General features: G+C 37.5%; 1 protein-coding gene across 1 annotated transcript in view; it reads left to right on the forward strand.

The window, feature by feature from the left end:
* LOC106877714 (dynein axonemal heavy chain 5) overlaps nt 1–19,097 on the forward strand; it is a 435,668-nt gene that overhangs the window by 296,316 nt on the left and 120,255 nt on the right. The window contains exon 66 of the mRNA XM_089358248.1: nt 8,721–8,964. Within this exon, the coding sequence (XP_089214374.1) occupies nt 8,721–8,964 (244 nt within the window). The remainder of the gene's footprint in view (nt 1–8,720; nt 8,965–19,097) is intronic.

Genomic DNA, 19,097 nt, shown 5'->3' on the forward strand with positions numbered 1-19,097 from the left:
TTACATAATATCGAGGTCTCTTTCTTTCTTTTGTTGTCCTTTCTATCAATATATATGTATATATATATATATATATATATATATATATATATACATATATATATATATATATATATATATATACATATATATATATATATATATATATATATACATATATATATATATATATATATACATATATATATATATATATATATATACATATATATATATATGTATATATACATATATATATATATGTATATATACATATATATATATATGTATATATACATATATATATATATGTATATATACATATATATATATATGATATGTATATATACATAATATATATATATATTGCAGGAGAAATACCTAGCCAAAGATAAATCTCTGTACCTAGCTTTCAATGACATGGAGAAAGCCTTTGACAGGGACCCCTGATTCCTTATTTGGTGGTCAATGAGGAAACTAGAGATAGATGAATGGTTAGTGAGAGCTGTACAAACCATGTATAGGGATGCTGTCAGTAAGGTGAGGGTTGGCAACAAGTACAGTGAAGAATTCTGGGTAGAGGTAGGGGTCCACCAAGGATCAGTCCTCAGCCCCCTCTTATTCATCATATTTCTCCAGGCAAGAACAGAGGAATTCAAGACAGGATGTCCCTGGGAGCTTCTCTTTGCTGATGACCTTGCTCTAAGAGCTGAGTCACTATCAGAACTAGAGAAGTTTCAGGTGTGGCAGCAAGGTCTAGAATCGAAGGGCCTTAGAGTCAACCTAGCAAAAACCAAAGTCTTAATAAGTAGGAAAGCACACAAATCACAAATTCCTTCAAGTAGATGGCACTGCTCGATCTGTAGAAAAGGCATAGGTAGAAACTGCATAAGATGTACCTAGTGTAAGCTTTGGACACATAAGAGGTGCAACAAGGCTAACTGGGAAGATAGTTTTTGTGTGTGGCAAATGCTCAGGAACAATAAACACTGAAAATATGCAGAAAACAGCTTCTGTCACATGCCAGGGAGAAAAACTACAAGGAGTTGATAGTTTCCATTACCTAGGTGACCAGGTCAGTAGCAGGGATGGATGCTCTGAAAGTGTACCTGCTAGAATAGCACTAGCCTGGGCAAAGTTCAGAGAGTTCCTAACTCTGCTGATGACAAAGGGCCTCTCGCTCAGAGTGAAAGGTAGACTGTATGATGCATGTGTGCAAACAACCATGCTACATGGCAGTGAAACATGGGCTGTGACTGCTGAGGACATGCGTAAGCTTGCAAGGAATGAAGCCAGTATGCTCTGCTAGATGTGTAATGTTAGTGTGCATACACAACAGAGTGTAAGCACCCTGAGAGAAAAGTTGGACATAAGAAGCATCAGATGTGGTGTGCAAGAGAGACAGCTGCACTGGTATGGTTATGTGTTGTGAATGGATGAGGACAGCTGTGTGAAAAAGTGTCACACCCTAGCAGTAGAGGGAACCTGTGGAAGAAGTAGACCCAGGAAGACCTGGGATGAGGTGGTGATGCATGACCTTCAAACATGGGGCCTCACCGAGGCAATGACAAGCGACCAAGACCTTTGGAGATATACTGTGCTTGAGAAGACCCAACAAGCCAAGTGAGACCAAGCCCGTGGCCTATGCCAGTGGGTGTAACCAGCTCATACACTGGACAATAAACTTTGCTTCCAAAGACCTATTGATCATCTGTGGCATGCTGTGCTTGAGAAGACCTGGCAAGCCAAGTGAAACTGTAACTGTGGCTTATGCCAGTGCAGCATTACCAGCCGATTTAAGAGTACCCTTCAATCATTGGGCAATAAACTGCGCTTGTGAAGACCTGTTGAGGCAAGTGAAATCATTGTCATGGCCAATGACAGTACCACCTGATTGGCACCCATGCCAGTGGCATGTTAAAAGCACCATTTGAGTGTGATTGTTGCCAGTACTGCCTGACTGGCTCCCATGCCAGTAGCACGTAAAAAGCACCATTCAAGCATGGTTGATGCCAATGCCGCCTGACTGGTTCCCGTGCCAGTGGCACATGAAAAGCACCATTCAAGCATGATCAATGCTAATACTGCCTGGCTGGCCCTTGTGCTGGTGGCACGTAAAAAGCACCCACTACACTCTTGAAGTGGTTGGCATTAGGAAGGGCATGCAGCTGTAGAAACTTTGCCAGATCGGATTGGAGCCTGGTACAGCCTTCTGGCTTGTCAAACCGTCCAACCCATGCCAGCATGGAAAGCGGACGTTAAACGATGATGATGATAATGATGATGATATATAAATACAAAGCGAATGTGCACAAAGTACAATCATTGCTAGAAATAGCAGCGGGTAAGTTATCGGTGTTATGTAGCGCTTCACTGACACTTGCTCCAAGTTCTGTGCTGCAGGACTGAATCTAAATCACACAGTTGAGAAGAACTGCAAAATGAAAATAAAATACAGACTAAAGAATAAATTGGTGAAGGTATATCAATGATAGCTTTTATCATTTACTTGTTTCATTCATTAGACTATGGCCATGCTGGGGCACCACCTTGTAGAAGTTTTAGTCAAATGAATTGAGTCCGGTACTCATCCTTTTTGCTAAGCCTGGTACTTATTCTATCGGTCACTACTGCTGAACTACGAAGTTACAGGTATGTAAGCAAAACCGATAGCAGTTGTTAAACAGTGATGGGGGACAAGCACAGACACAAAGACACACAAGTACACACACACACACACACACACACACACATATATAAAGATATGACAGGCATCTTTCAGATTTTGTCTACCAAATCCACTCACAAAGACTTTGGTTGGCCTGAGGCTATAGTAGAAGACACTTGCCTTAGGTACCATGTAGTGGGACTAGACAACGAGCCATGTTATTGGGAATTAAGTTTCTTATCACACAATCATGCTTGTGCCTATATCTAATTTTCATGACACAGATTAGAAAAATTATATATCTTTATATCTTCAATACGACAATGTCAATGAAATTTAACAAATATTGACACTCACTTTTGATGATTTTGTATTTACATTTTGAATAACAACTATTTATTCATTTTTTCTTTATCAGGCAATGGAAGCAATAAAACAATTAAAGCAATTAATGTCTGTTGGCTTCCTTATCAAGACAATACAGTTTTTGTTTCCTTTCAATTATTCTTAATGAACTTTTGCAACACGAACACTAGAAAGTTATATAGGTCATTCAAGAAGATGTTGTCTAGAGGGTTTATAAATGGTAACATAGGATTAATTATAGTTTCCTATATTGTTTTTTTGACAGACAGTGCATCTTAATTATTTCAACAATTTACACAAAAGGTTAACTTAATTTTTGTTTTCAGTTTACATATTTTTTCTTTTAATTGGCTTCAAGAAAAATGTTTACAAATTTGAAAGCAAACTACTTCAAAAAATAATGACAACAACAATAATAATTATAACAACAACACAACAACAACAACAACAACAACAATACTAATAATAATCTTTTCTACTATAGACACAGGGCCTGAAATTTAGTGGGAGGGGGGCTAGTCGATTACATCAACCGCAGTACTTGACTGGTACTTATTTTATCAACCCCGAAGGCATGAAAGGCATAGTCGACTTTGGCATAATTTGAACTTAAAACCTGAGAACGAACAAAATATCACTAATCATTTTGTCTGGTGTGCTAACAATTCTGCCAGCTCGCCATCTTGAATATTATCAATGATGATGATGATGATGGTGCTAATAATAATAATGAGGATTTCAAAATTTGGCTCAAGGCCAACAATTTTGTGGGAGGGGATAAGTCAATTACATCAACCCCAGTGTTCAACTAGTACTTTATTGACCCCAGAAGGATGAAAGGCAAAGTTGACAACAGCCGAATTTGAACACAAAGATGGACAAAATGTCACTAAGCATTTTGCCCAGCATGCTAACAATTCTGCCAGCTCATTGCTTTAATAATAATAATAACAAGAGCACTCAAAGAGTGGAAATCTCTGCCAAGGCAACACCAACATCCTCTCAACGATTAGCCAGAGATGATTTTTTAAATGAGAATATCTGAAATAAACTAAACTGCTTTCACAAATGAAACTACTAAAAATGAACCCAACTGCTCTCAAAAATTAAGTTAAAAAGGCCAGAAAAAATAATCCAGAATCCTTATCCGGTACTGGATCGATCCCAAAATTGAATCAGGTCATGCCAGTCACGAGACCAAACATCTCTGAAAGTTTCGAATCCATTCAGCTGTTCTTGAGATATCTTGTCCATGGACAAACAAACAAACAAACAAACATGACTAAAAACAACACCTTCACCTTCGCTAAGGCAGAGGTAATGATAATGGTATCAAATTTTGCCACAAGGGCAGCCATTTTGAAGGAGTGTATAAGTTGATTACATCAACTCAAGTGTTTCACTGGTACTTAATTTATCAACCCTGAAAGGATGAAAGGCAAAGTCGACCTCAACAGAATTTGAACTCAGAATGTAGCAATGGGCGAAATACCACTCAGCATTTCGTGCAGCATGCTAACGATTCTGCCAGCTCGTCACTTAAATAATAATAATAATAATAATAATAATAATAATCCTTTCTACTATAGGCACAAGGCCTGAAATTTTGGTGGGGGAGGGGGATAGTTGATTATATCGACCCCCATGCATGACTAGTACTTGTTTCATCAGCCCCGAAAAGATGAAAGGCAAAGTCAACCTCACTGGAATTTGAACTTGGAAAACAAAGACGAACAAAATGCCACTGAGCATTTTGCCCAGCATGCTAGTGAATCTGTCAGTTCATTGCCTTGATAATAATAATAATAATAATAATAATAATAATAATAATAATAATAATATGGCAAAATGTAGAACCTCATGACTAAAACAATACCTGTTGTGATAGGTGTCTTAGAAATGATAGCAAAAGAGGCTGTTTACTACCTAGCTCAGATACCAGGAAACCCCAAAATGACAGAAATTCAAAAGATAGTGCTCACATCTTACATAACATACTGTCTGTGTAATCTCAAATTTTAAAACAAACTCATAATTTTCTTATGTTTTCTTAAACATTCTATAGAACAATACTATGTGCAAAACCAAATATAATAATAATAATTATAATAATAATAATAATAATAATAATGATAATAATGATGATGATGATAATAACGACGATGACGATGATGATGATAGTAACCATCATTAAATTAACTTATTCTATGCTTGTGTAGTTTAGAGGAGAGTGTTCTATAGGAGGGTACTCTTCCTGTCACTAACTCTTGTTTCTAAATAAGTAATTTATTCTGCTGGTCTTTCAAATGCCAAATCTCTCAAAGGACAGACAGTTTTTTTTAATGGCACATGTTAACAAATAGCATTGCCTATGCAGTGGAATTGTGTAGAAGCAATGCCAAAACATAAGTAACACACACACACTTACGCATTCTAACCTCCACCTGGCACAATGCCACCTCTTCCAATACCACCATCCCTCTCAAAGGATCTTCAACTTGCAAGTTACTTGGTGAGCTTGCTGGTGCCATGTCAAAAAAGCATCCAATCCAGTCTGTAAAGTGACTGGCATTTGGAAGGTGTAAAGTGGTTGGCATTAAGAAAGGTATCCAGCTGTAAAAACTATGCTAAAATAGACAGAGAGGTCTAGTGCAGTCCTTTGATTTGCCAGCTCCTATCAAACTTTCCACCCTTGCCAGCATAGAAGACAGAGGTTAAATGATGATGATACACACACATACACACACACACACACACATGCGCGTGCGTGTATATATGAAGTTGATAAGTCTGAAATTTAGTGCATGAATTCTGTAATCATGATAGCAAGAATCTTCAATATTTGTTTGGTGAATATTGTTGTTGTTCATTGTGAATATTTCATTAAACAAAGAATCTCATTCATTTTTAAAATATTAAGACTATCTTTCAGCTCATTATTTTATTATTTTTCACCAGCTTTTTAAATAAACAGATCATTGGAAAGTATACACTTATTAGCTGTGAGCATGATTCTATCATTTAGCAAATAAGCTTTGAGTTATGCAACTGAATCCACTACTCTGTTGAAAAAGAGAAAGATAATGATGGTGTGAGTTAGACACAGTTTTTATTGTAGGGAAATATTTCATTTGATTATGGTGGTGAGCTGGCAGAAACATTAGCACACCGGGCGAAATGCTTGCTGGTATTTCTGAGTTCAAATTCCGCCAAGGTCGACTTTGCCTTTCATTCTTTTGGGGTTGATTAAATAAGTACCAGTTAACCACTGGGGTCGATATAATCGACTTAATCCGTTTGTCTGTCCTTGTTTGTCCCCTCTATGTTTAGCCCCTTGTGGGCAGTAAAGAAATAAGAAGCGTTAGCATGCTGGGCAAAATGCTTAATGGTATTTTGTCTATCTTTACGTTCCGAGTTCAAATTCCTCCGAGGCCGACTTTGCATTTTATCCTTCCGGGGTCGATAAATTAAGTACCAGTTGTGTACTGGAGATTGATCTAATAGACTGGCCCTCTCCCCGAAAATTTCGAGCCTTGTGCCTAGAGTAGAAAAGAATATTATGTTTGATTGGCTGGAACTTCAGTATATCGTTAAGGCAGTGAGCTGGCAGAATCGTTAACACATCAGTTAAAATACTTAGTGACATTCTGAGTTCAAATTCTGCGGAGGTTGACTTTGTCTTTCATTCTTTCAGGGTCGATAAAATAAGCAGCAATTCTCATAGTTAGAGACCTCGTGCCAAAATTTTAATCAATTCTGTTTGGAAGGTATACTGGGCAAAATGTTTAGCTGCATTTTGTCCATCCTTACATTCTGAGTTCAAATGCTGCCAAAGTCAGCTTTGCCTTTCATCCTTTTGGGGGTTGATAAAATAAGTACCAGTTGAGTTCTCGTGGTCATGTATTTGACATACCCACTCTTCTGAAATTGTGGTCATGTACCAAAATTTGAAATAAATAGAGCAGCCTGTGATATTTCAGCAAGCAATGTGAACATTAGTTAATACTTTCCTGCATTAAAAAATGAGTTGTAAAGATTAATCAAAATTTTGGTCTCATCTTTTTAACTTTGTGCAGTCATGACATTGTGGGTAGCAAGTTTTCTTTACAACAAGGCAATTTCAGGTTGGATCTCACTGCAAGGCATTTTGAGCAAGTTTCTTTTGAGCAGGGCTTCAGGTTGACTAAAGCCTTGTGACGAGATTGAATTAAGACCTATAAAAGCACTTACAAGATCTTGGTGTCCCCATATATATGTAATTCAAAATATAGACAATAATAAACGATAAATTAAATTTCTATTTTTCAAAATGATTCAAAACTAGCAGCAAGATGGAATACATATTTATTTATGTATACTTCCACTTCATTTATATTTGAAAAGTTTTCTTCTCTTTTTTAAAAGCAAAGCCTTTTATCAGATCCTCACTATGACATCATGAACACTTTGAAATCATATTTCTGATCATATAAACCACTTTGAATATTATTTTAGCAAGTTTACAGTGATTTCTTTTGTACTGCAAACCATTTACCATTTCTGTGGGGCCTCCCTTCCTTTTAATGCTCAGAGCACATGCTTATTTTGCTTAATGATTAATCCAGTGTTGTTCTAAGATTCTACTACAATGGGTATTCTAGTTTTAAAATATGTGCATCACATCTGTGCATATTATGAGGCAAGTTAACGCGTTGGTAATAGGAAGGATATCTAGCTGCAAAACACTACCTTAGAAAACCTGTCCAACCCATATCAGCATGGAAAACTGATGATGACGGTGGTGGTGATGGGGGATTTGGTTTTGGTGGTGATGATGATAATGATGATGATATTGTTTCCTATGACCGTGCAGTTATGTTGATGGTCATGATTCTAAAGATATAAATGATAATTAAGAGGTTACAGAATAACGAAGCAGTAATTATAATGATGTAACAGATGGCAATAAACGTTTTTAATATTGTTGCTATTTAGCCCTAAGTCAATCCTGTTTGACCTGTGGCTAAATAACAGCAACACTACAATCATTGCAATCATTAAAATCCAAGATGTTCCATTCATGGCCATCCTACGTTTATTCTTTTATTTGACACAGTGTATCCAGGACTACAATATCTAAGTAGTCTTTCTTTTAATATGCTAGAGTTTGTTATATAAAGGATATTTAGCTGCTGTTTCTAGCAGTTCAAGAGACTATATAGAAGTTCATGCTTAATATATCAGTTGTTAAGGGAGATGTAGTAGTATTGGTGGTGGTGGTGGTGACAATGGTGGCAGTTGTGATGGTGGTGGGCAGTGTTGTTGCTGTCGTCATCATCGGTGGTGGTGGTGGTGACAGTGGTGACAGCCGTGGTGGTGGTAGTGCTGTTGTTGTCGGCGGCGGCAGCGGTGGTGGTGACAGCAGTGGCAGTGGTTGCAGTAGTGGTGGTGGTCGTTGTCATGGCAGTGATTGTTAATATATATATACTAGTGCATTATAAGATGATGATGAGCATTGTAGTATTGGCAGCAATAATATGGTGTTTATATTCGTAGTAGCTGCATGATAGTTGTTGGATGGTAATAATAATGATTCTGTGATTCTGATGTGGGTTATGGATGAAGGACAAACATTAAGAAGCAAAAGTTGATTGCATTAACAGAAACTCTGGTGAAATATATGCTTGATTTCTTCTTTTATATATATTTTTTTTATATTTTATATTAGGAACTGGAAGCAGAAAGAACCAAATTATTGGAAGAAGTATCACTGAACAATCGTAAAATGAAAGAACTAGAAGACAATTTGTTGTTCCGTCTGACATCAACTGAAGGTTCACTTGTTGAAGATGAGTCTCTCATACAAGTTTTGAGTGTTACTAAGATAACAGCCCAAGAAGTCAGTGAAAAACTGGTGGTTGCTGCAGACACAGAGCTAAAGATAAATACTGCCCGAGAGGAATTCAGACCAGGTGAGATTTATGGTTGATATCTTGTTGATGCTGCAGTAAAATTAGGTTATTGGCCCTGTCACAAATCTACAATAATGTAACACATTTTATAATGAACCAATCAGAGAGCGTTTTTGATGATCACCTGACCTACAAATAATGGTTTCACATTTTGGCAAACGGCCAGCAATTCCAAGAGAGGGACTAATTTGATTAAATCGACCCCAGTGCTCAACTGGTACTTATTTTATCGACCCCAAGAGGATGGAAGGCAAAGTTGACCTCAGTGGCATTTGAACACGATGTAAAGACGAACGAAATACCGCCTGACATGTTATTCTGCCAGCTCACTGCCTTATGACTTACAAATAATAGCAGCCAAATCACACCACTTTACTGTCTTAAAAAGGAAGGACATATTGGACATCCCTATGAAAAAAAATGTATAAAGAAATAGAATAGTTATGGCTGGCATGCTTTTGATCATCTGCTCAGACAGAGATGACCTGGGGCTGAACAACAACAACAATAATAACCTTTAGTTATAATCATGTCTCAATTATAGCACCATCTTATTCAGTAATGGAATTGAGTTAGATGGTAATGCAATATCCTTGATTAATTAATGTTCAGAGGATCGGTCTAGAGGTGAACAAAGTAAACTCATACATTTAGTTGATTAGAAAGAAGACAAAGAATAATTAATAAATGTTGCTATTACTATAGAAATAGAAAGCACAAAAACAATCTTCTGGAAAGTAGGAGGTAGTTATTTGCTACGTATATCTTGTCATTTCCATCACTAACCTCATTGAAGAGCATTGGTCATAATAAATCTCTTTGTGATGCATTTTGGTAAATGCATAAAGCATTCCTTGTTTCACACTCATTGTGAACTTGATAACAAAAGGAAAGGGCTCCAATAGAGATCACAGTTCAAAATATTTTTAATATTTTTCTCTTCATTGGGGCAGATTTTTTGTAGGCACAGGAGTGGGTGTGTGGTAAGTAGCTTGTTTACTAACCACATGGTTCCAGGTTCAGTCCCACTGCATGGCACCTTGGGTAAGTGTCTTCTACTATAGCCTCGGGCCGACCAAAGCCTTGTGAGTGGATTTGGTAGACGGAAACTGAAAGAAGCCTATCGAATATATATATATGTGTGTGTGTGTGTGTGTGTGTGTGTGTATTTGTGTGTCTGTGTTTGTCCCCCCAACATTGCTTGACAACCGATGCTGGTGTGTTTATGCCCCCCATAACTTAGCGGTTCGGCAAAAGTGACTGATAGAATAAGTACTAGGCTTACAAAGAATAAGTCCTGGGGTCGATTTGTTCGATTAAAGGCGGTGCTCCAGCATGGCCACAGTCAAATGACTGAAACAAGTAAAAGAGTAAAGAGTATAGTGTTGACATATTTAATATAGAGGTCATTGAGGAAAGTTAATTAGAAATAATTATGTTGTAAAAAAAAACAAATACATAAGCCATTGGCAAGCACTGGAGACAACTCTGGGTGTATTTCAGTCTTACTGAAACCTCATCAACCAAGTATACTCTTCACTACATTTGCTAAAACAGGGATCAAAAGATTACTAAGTAGATGTAAATTAATACATATTTTCTTGTTTTTGTTTTTTTGGTGTAGAAAAACAGAAATGTTCAGTGACTATATCATTCTTAGGCAATGTCTGCATGAGAAAAATGAAATAAAAGGAAGAAAGTTACATTTGTGTTAGCAGTTTTACTGCAAAGAGCATAAAAAATTGGCTTGCATAATGTTACATGGTGAGGAGGAAACAATGCTTAATGTTATTTTGAGAAGTATAGGAGATAATTGTGGACATATTTCAATCTTATTAGATTTCCTCAGCAAAACATAGACTTCAGTTTTGGTTTTTAAATTACTGACTCCTGAAAATATAGACTAGCACTAATATTCAAGAAAAGCAGAAAGACTAATGACTTACTGGCAAAATGCCAAAGTAACAGAAAATTAATATGTAATTTGATGGTTGGTAGAGCTGACATTGAATTCTCCCAAATTATCATCATAATTTTTTCTAATATAGGCACAAGGCCTGAAATTTTTTAAGGGAGAGGGCTAGTTGATTACATTGAACCCATAGCTCACCTGGTACTTATTTCATCGAGCCTGAAAGGATGAAAGGCAAAGTCAACAGTGGCAGAATTTGAACTCAGCACATAACGACAGTTGAAAAGCTGCTCAGCATTTTGCCTGGTGAGCTAACAGCTCTGCCAGCTCACCACCTTCATTATAATAATAATAATGATGATGATGATGATGATGACGACGACGATCCATGTACCTGGTGTACCCTTATCAGACAGGTAGTCACAATGGGTATACTGGGCTTCGTATATTTTGCTCCAGTGTCATTTTGATGGCATGTACTGCTCTCACACTCAATAATAATAATAATAACAATAAAGGCCTAATTTATTGACCTCTGCAGAATTTGAACTCAGATCATAAAGACAGACGAAATGCCGCAAAGCATTTTGCCCAGTGTGCTAATGATTTTGCCAGCTCACCATCTTAATATTAATAACCATAATGATAATAATTATGATGATGAGAATAATTCTTTTCTACTATAAGCTCAAGGGCTGAAATTTTGGGGAATAGGCTAGTTGATTACATTGACCCCAGTACTTGACTGCTACTTATTTTATCGACCCCAAAAAAGATGAAAGGCGAAGTCAACCTCAGCAGAATTTGAACTCAGAATGTAAAGATGACACTAAGATCTGCCAGCTTGCAGCCTTAATGATATTGATGATGATGATAATCATCATCATCATCATAATAATAATAATAATAATAATAATAATAATAATAATGTCCTGATGCAGTACCAGGCAGTGGCTCTGGGCTACAGCAAATATTCTGCTTAATACCACAGATTTACTTGTCAGTTGTTTGGCCTTAACCAGTTGAGCATGTCCCTTGGTGGCTGATGATATGTCATCTCTGATCATGAGCAGAAGTAGTGGGGGAGCATCACAGCCATGTGTTGAGAGGAATTCTTTGGGGTTTGAATAATTCATCATTGGAAACATGGGTGTTTTGCTCAACATCCTTAAACAAACCTTATTCAGGGACCTTTTGAGTGGGATGGGCTACTCGGCCTGAAGAAAATTCTAACTGGGCCCCACCTGCGAGGTCATGCGCTGTTTATCTTGATATGAGATCACCATGTCGCGCACATATGGTTGTGATGCATGTACCTGGTGTACATCAGATGAGTAATCATGATGGGTATATTGGGCTTCTGATAACTGTATCCCAGTGTCATTTTGATGGCATGCGCTACTCTCTTGCTCAATAATGATAACAACAACAAGAACAACAATAATAATAATAATAATAATAATAATGACAACAATAATAATAGTAATAATAATGCTGCTGTTGTTGTTATTGTAATTGTTGTAGTTGTTGTTGTTGTTAAGGTGGTAAGCTGGCAGAATCGCTAGCATGCTGGGCAAAATGCTTAGCAGCATTTCATCCGTCCTTATGTTCTGAGTTCAAATTTCCCCGAGTTCAACTTTCATCCTCTTGGTCTTCCATCCTCTCGAGTCGATAAAATAGGTATCAGTTGAGTACTAGGGTCGATGTAATCAACCACCATCCTCCCTTGAATTTTCAGGCCTTGTGCCTATAGTAGTAAGGATTATTATTATTATTATTGTTGTTGTTGTTATTATTATTATTATCATTATTATTATTATTATCAATCTTCAAATTGGTATTTACAAAATGTAACTATTTTCTTGACTAGAAAATACATACAAGAGGTGTGTGTGCAGGTGATTTCTATGCATTAAATATATCTAGATGACAACAACAAAATGTATTTATTCAGAATGCACACTCTCTCTCTCTCTCACACACACACACACAATCTATTCAGGTGGCTTTTACAATCTACATCTAACTGGACAACACTGAATCACCAAACCTTTGTCTAGTAACTGCCTCTTCTTTAGATAATATGTTGAGGTTTTTGTCTACAGTGCTGATATTTACAGACTACATCTGTCTGGTTAAATATACAGTATATAGGCTGTGAATTTCCATTTAACATTTGCAGACGATATCTGTCCAGATAATTTGTACAGTAATTTACATCCACAAACACATCAACATCTATAGGTAGTATCTATCAAACCATATTTACACTCTACAAAGTCTGAACAACATTTACAGTCAGCGTCTAACCAGTTAATATCTATACAATAGAACCACTGAAAATGGCATTTACATATTGTATATGTGCAAATATTTGGACTATAAATCTCTCTAGACAAGTTTACACTCTGCATCTATCCAAACTAATTTGCACTGTGCATCTGTGCACATGACACACACATAGATGATATCTACATACTGTATCCATCCAGTCGACATCTACAGATTGTATCTGTCCATTCAATGTTTTGAGAGATTTTATTGATCAAATCAATATCTATAGATTTGGTAGCTATATAATTAATATCTGTGTTCCAGTTTGTGATGCAGTGTGTCAGTGCTAATCAAGACATTGAAACATTGATGGAGAAAGTGTGTGCAAAATGATAGTGGTGCACTTTCTCTCACTGACGCCTAGGAAAAAAAAGATACTAAAATGTTACAACAGGATAGTATTGTTTGTTTAGCCCTAGGTCAGCCTTGATTGAGCAGAATTATGATCAAAGGCACTCTGCCCATGATTATCCTATCTTTTTTTTCCTGTGTGCAGGGAAGTCAGGACTACATTATCTAACAAGTCCTTTTCTAGAATAGCAGAGTGTGGTTTGAGGAAGATTTAGCTGTTATTTTTAGTTCAATGAGGAATAGAGAACTTAGATATGCATTGATCAAGGTTTGGCTCTTCACTTAATATTATAGCTTTCCAGGTCACTTCAAAGAAATTCAAGATTGGTTGTCCGTAGGAACTCTTGTACACCTGCAATGTAGTTTCCATGGGTAAATCTGTTAAAGATTTAGAGAAGAAATTTTAAAATGGAAATAAAACCTTAAATCAAGAGGCTTCAAAGTAAAATTATCAAAGACAAAGATTTCAACTGGAAAGACAAGCCTCCACTGTCATCTGAGGAGTGGTTGTGTTTGATTTATAGAAAAGGTTTAGGCAGGAATGCCATTCATCACCCCTAATGGTGAGATAGGATTATAGACAGGCTGACAGGGAAGAAAGAGTTTGTCGGTAGCAAATGCACTGAAGTAATTAGCAAGACAAACACCAGGTATTGTATTATTTAAAATGATGCTCTCTAGTCATTGACAGCTTCTGTTAATTTGAGGATCTATTTAGCAAAGTTGGTGGGTGTTCTAAAAGCATAGTAGCCAGAGTAAGGACAGGATAGAAAGTGTTAAGATAACTGTTACTGCTACTGGTAACATAGGGATTCTTTTCAGAGTGAAGGGTCGCTTGTATGATGTTTGTGTATGGTTATTGCATGGTAGAGAAATATGGACATTAAAAGCAAAACATTTGCAAAAGCTGGAAAGAAATGAAGCCAGCATACTCTGCACGATATGTAATTTTAGTGTGCATAAAGAATGAATAATGAATGAGCAGAACAAAAAAAAAAAAAAGAAGAACTGGTTATAGGAGGAATCAAATGTAGTATGGTAAGAGAAAAGATTGCTCTGGTGCTGACATGTGATGCATAAGATTGACAAAAGCTGGAAAATGAAGTGTCAAACAATACGAGTGGAATGAATTGTGGAAGTGGAAGATCATTGAGCATTGTCCAACCATGCAAGCATGGAGTCAAAGATGGAAAATGATAAGGAAATTAGATGCTTACCTAGCCAATAACTACAAATGGTTGAAGCCATCTCATCAAAATTTTGCATTGCATACATAGATGAATATGCATGTGTGTGTGTGTGTGTATGCATATATACGTGTATGTGCATTGATTTATGTCAGCTGAATGAGAGTGAGGTGCTCAATACATGCTGTAGCAGCTATGGATGTGTTTTTATTCAAACTGAAACTGAGAGTTTGTCTCATGACTTGAGATTCATGCTCTAGCAATCTTGAGGTGAGAAGTGAATATTGCAGTGGTTGGAAACTTATGTCATAAGAGACAAACTCTCAAATTTCAGTTTCAATGTTGAAAGAAAGAAAAAAATCTCATTTTACCAGCACTTGTCAAACTGTCTAACCCATGCCAGCAGGGAAGATAAATATCAAATGATGATGATGAGGAGGGGGAGGAGGAGAAGGATATATATGTGTGTGTGTGTGTGTGTATATATATATATATATATATATATATACAAACATACACATACACGCACACACACATATATGTATTGCATATATAGATATATTTATATATATTTACTCTTTTATTCTTTTACTTGTTTCAAGCTATGGTGTGGGTGATATCTTCGGTGTTAACTACATAAAGTCTGCATCAGTTATCACATTTTACTGCTTTTTCTGCATCTCTATCCCTTTTGTGCATCAGGTACTTGGTTGATATTTCCTGTTCCTGGATTGCAAACGCATACCCTTCAAAGCAGGAGGTAGTAATCCAGCTATTGGTCCATGATAAACTGCTTTGATGATCGGTGTTACTATCATCACAGAGCTTTCTACTAACATATTCATGCATAGTCTTCTGCTCACATAAGCTCATTGTTTCATCTGATGATATGTTACAGTAGAGTCATGTGACTTTTTTGGGTATGTATTCTAGGTTATCAGGCAAGGAATGTTGCTCAAGGAGCTACCTTCCAAGTCTAATGTATGTCTGTCTGTCTGTCTGTATGTATATACATATATATATGTGTATATATATATGTGTGTGTGTGTGTGTATTAAAATTAATCAAAGGATATACTAAGTATGTCTACCTGCTGGAAATAACAGTCAAAACTCTTATTTAAATTGCCAAAATACACTGATGATAACTACAGAAATCAACCGAAGGCTGATCAGATTAATAAAATCTCCTAACGTATATTTAAGTATTTGGACTCATGTGGACTGGTTTCTGCACTGGCAAAAATCACCTTAGTTTCTTCAGCACACATTACCATGATGGAGACCCCCAACATATCGTTTAGAAGTCTGCATTGCAACTGATTCGTTTTGTGCCAAAATCATTGCCGCCACCAGTGAAGAAATAATCTTGATACAAAAGCAAACAATTCATGAGAAAAATAATAATATATATATATATATATATATATATATATATATATATATACACACATTTCATGTAGGTAGGGTTAAAATCCAAGCTGTGTTCTTTTCAAGCACATCTGCTCCTTTTAGTATTACAATTGGCATTATTTGATTGTCTGTCAGAAGAATTTCTAATAGGAAATCTCTTATTTATCCAACATTTACAATTTTGTAATTCCTATTAGCAAATGAAACATGTATAATGGTGAATAAATAATACCAAAAATTTTTTCTAACTTCCTGATTTGATATATACATACATTTGTGTTTGTGTGTGTGCATGTGGCTTTGTGTGTGTGTGTATGTACACGTGTGGCTTTGTGTGTGTGTGTGTGTGTATATGTTTGTGTGTGTGACTAAGACTGTTGGCAATTTGCTGTGCTTGAGAAAACACATCAAGCCTGATGAAATCATAATCATGGCCAGTGCCAGTGACACGTAAAAGGTACCCATGCTGACCACGTTAAAGGCACCTTTGCCAGTGGTACGTTAGAAGCACTTGGTACACTTTGTGGAGTGGTTGGTGTAACGAAGAGCATCTAGCTGTAGAAACCAAGTCAAAATGGACTGGAGCCTGGTGCAGCTCTCTGACTTACCAGTTCCAGTCAAACCAACCCATGTCTGCATAGAAAACAGATGCTGATGATGATGATGATGATGATGATAATATATGTATCAGAAGATAGACAGACAGACAGACAGACAGACATAGATAGACATGCATATGTGTATGTGTGTATGAGGTGTGTATGTTTGTGTTTCCTAGTCTGATGCAAACAAGTGTCACTATCATACAAGTAGCTTCATGCATTGCCAATATTCTATGTGAATATGTCTGGCCATGAAGAAATATTACCAAGCTTGAAAATAGGTGAAGGTTGACAACAAGAAGAACATCCAGTTGTAGAAAATCTGTATCAATAAGCTCCCTCCAACCCATGAAGGCATGGAAAAGTGGACGTTATTATTATTAGTGTGATTATCATTAAGGCAGAGAACTTGCAGAATTGTTAGCATGGCAGGCAAAAAACTTAGTAGCATTTCTTCCAGTTCATTACTTTCTGAGTTCAAATTCCACCAGGGTAGATTTTGCATTTTATTTTTTCAAGGCTAATAAAATAAGTACCATTCAGGTACTGATGTTGATGTAAATGTCTTACTTCCTCCCCTCAAAATTGCTCACTTTTTGCCAACATTAAAAATAATTATTATTTTGATGATAATGTAATTTTATGTATACACAAACATCTATGCATTTATATATATATATATTCATGTGTATATATATATATATATATATATATATATATATATATATATACATATATATATATACATAGAGGCATCAAGCTGTTAGATCAGGTTATGAAAGTTACAGAGAGGGTCATAGCCCAACTAATTAGGGAGCGAATCAATTTAGATGAGATGCAGTTTGGGTTCGTGCCAGGTAAAAGCACTACTGATGCCTTATTTCTAGTGAGACAGTTGCAGGAGAAATACCTAGCTAAGGATAAACCTCTGTACCTGGCTTTCGTTGACATGGAGAAAGCCTTTGACAGGGTCCCCCGATCCCTTATCTGGTGGTCAATGAGGAAACTTGGGATAGAAGAATGGTTAGTGAGAGCTGTGCGAGCCATGTACAGAGATGCTGCCAGTAAGGTGAGGGTTGAAAATGAGTACAGCAATGAATTCCGGGTAGAGGTAGGGGTCCACCAAGGTTCCGTCCTCAGCCCCCTCTTATTTATCATAGTCCTCCAGGCAATCACAGAGGAGTTCAAGACAGGTTGCCCCTGGGAGCTCCTCTATGCTGATGACCTTGCCCTAATTGCGGAGTCACTATCAGAACTAGAGGAGAAGTTTCAGGTGTGGAAGCAAGGTCTAGAACTGAAGGGCCTTAGAGTCAACCTAGCTAAAACCAAAATCCTAATAAGTAGGAAGGTAGATAAAACACAAACCCCTTCAGGTAGATGGCCCTGCTCAGTATGTAGAAAAGGAGTAGGTAGTAACTCTATAAGATGTACCCGGTGCAAGCTATGGACACATAAGAGGTGCAGCAACATCAAAGGCAGGTTAACTAGCAAGTTAGTTTTTGTTTGTGGCAGATGTTCAGGTGCAATAAAGACTGTAAACAAACAGGAAACAACTTCTATCTCATTCCAGGGTGAAAAACTAGAGGTAGTCGATAGCTTCCGCTATCTGGGCGACCAAGTTAGTAGTGGGGGTGGGTGCGCTGAAAGTGTAGCTGCTAGAATAAGAATAGCCTGGGCAAAGTTTAGAGAGCTCTTACCCCTGCTGGCGACAAAGGGACTCTCACTCAGAGTAAAAGGCAGACTGTATGACGCATGCGTACGAACAGCCATGCTACATGGCAGTGAAACATGGGCTGTAACTGCTGAGGACATACGTAAGCTCGCAAGGAATGAAGCCAGTATGCTCCGTTGGATGTGTAATGTCAATGTGAATACCCGTCAGAGTGTAAGTATCTTGAGAGAAAAGCTGAACATTAGAAGCATCAGTTGTGGCGTGCAAGAGAGACGATTGCGCTGGTATGGACATGTGGTGAGAATGGATGAGGATAGCTGCGTGAAAAAGTGCCACACCCTAACAGTTGAGGGAACCCGTGGAAGAGGTAGGCCCAGGAAGACCTGGGCTGAGGTGGTGAGGCAAGACCTTCGTACATTGGGCCTCACCGAGGCGATGACTACTGACCGAGACCTTTGGAAATGTGCTGTGCGTGAGAAGACCCGGCAAGCCAAGTAAGATCGTTGCCAGTGCCCCTGGACTGGTTCTTGTGCGGGTGGCACATGAGATGCACCATTTTGAGCGTGGCCATTGCCAGTACCGCCTGACTGGCTCCCGTAGGATTTTCGAGCGAGATCGTTGCCAGTGCCCCTGGACTGGCTTGTGCGGGTGGCACATAAAAGA

Source organism: Octopus bimaculoides, chromosome 10, assembly GCF_046866305.1.
Source record: "Octopus bimaculoides isolate indiv1 chromosome 10, ASM4686630v1, whole genome shotgun sequence".
Lineage (NCBI taxonomy): Eukaryota > Metazoa > Mollusca > Cephalopoda > Octopoda > Octopodidae > Octopus > Octopus bimaculoides.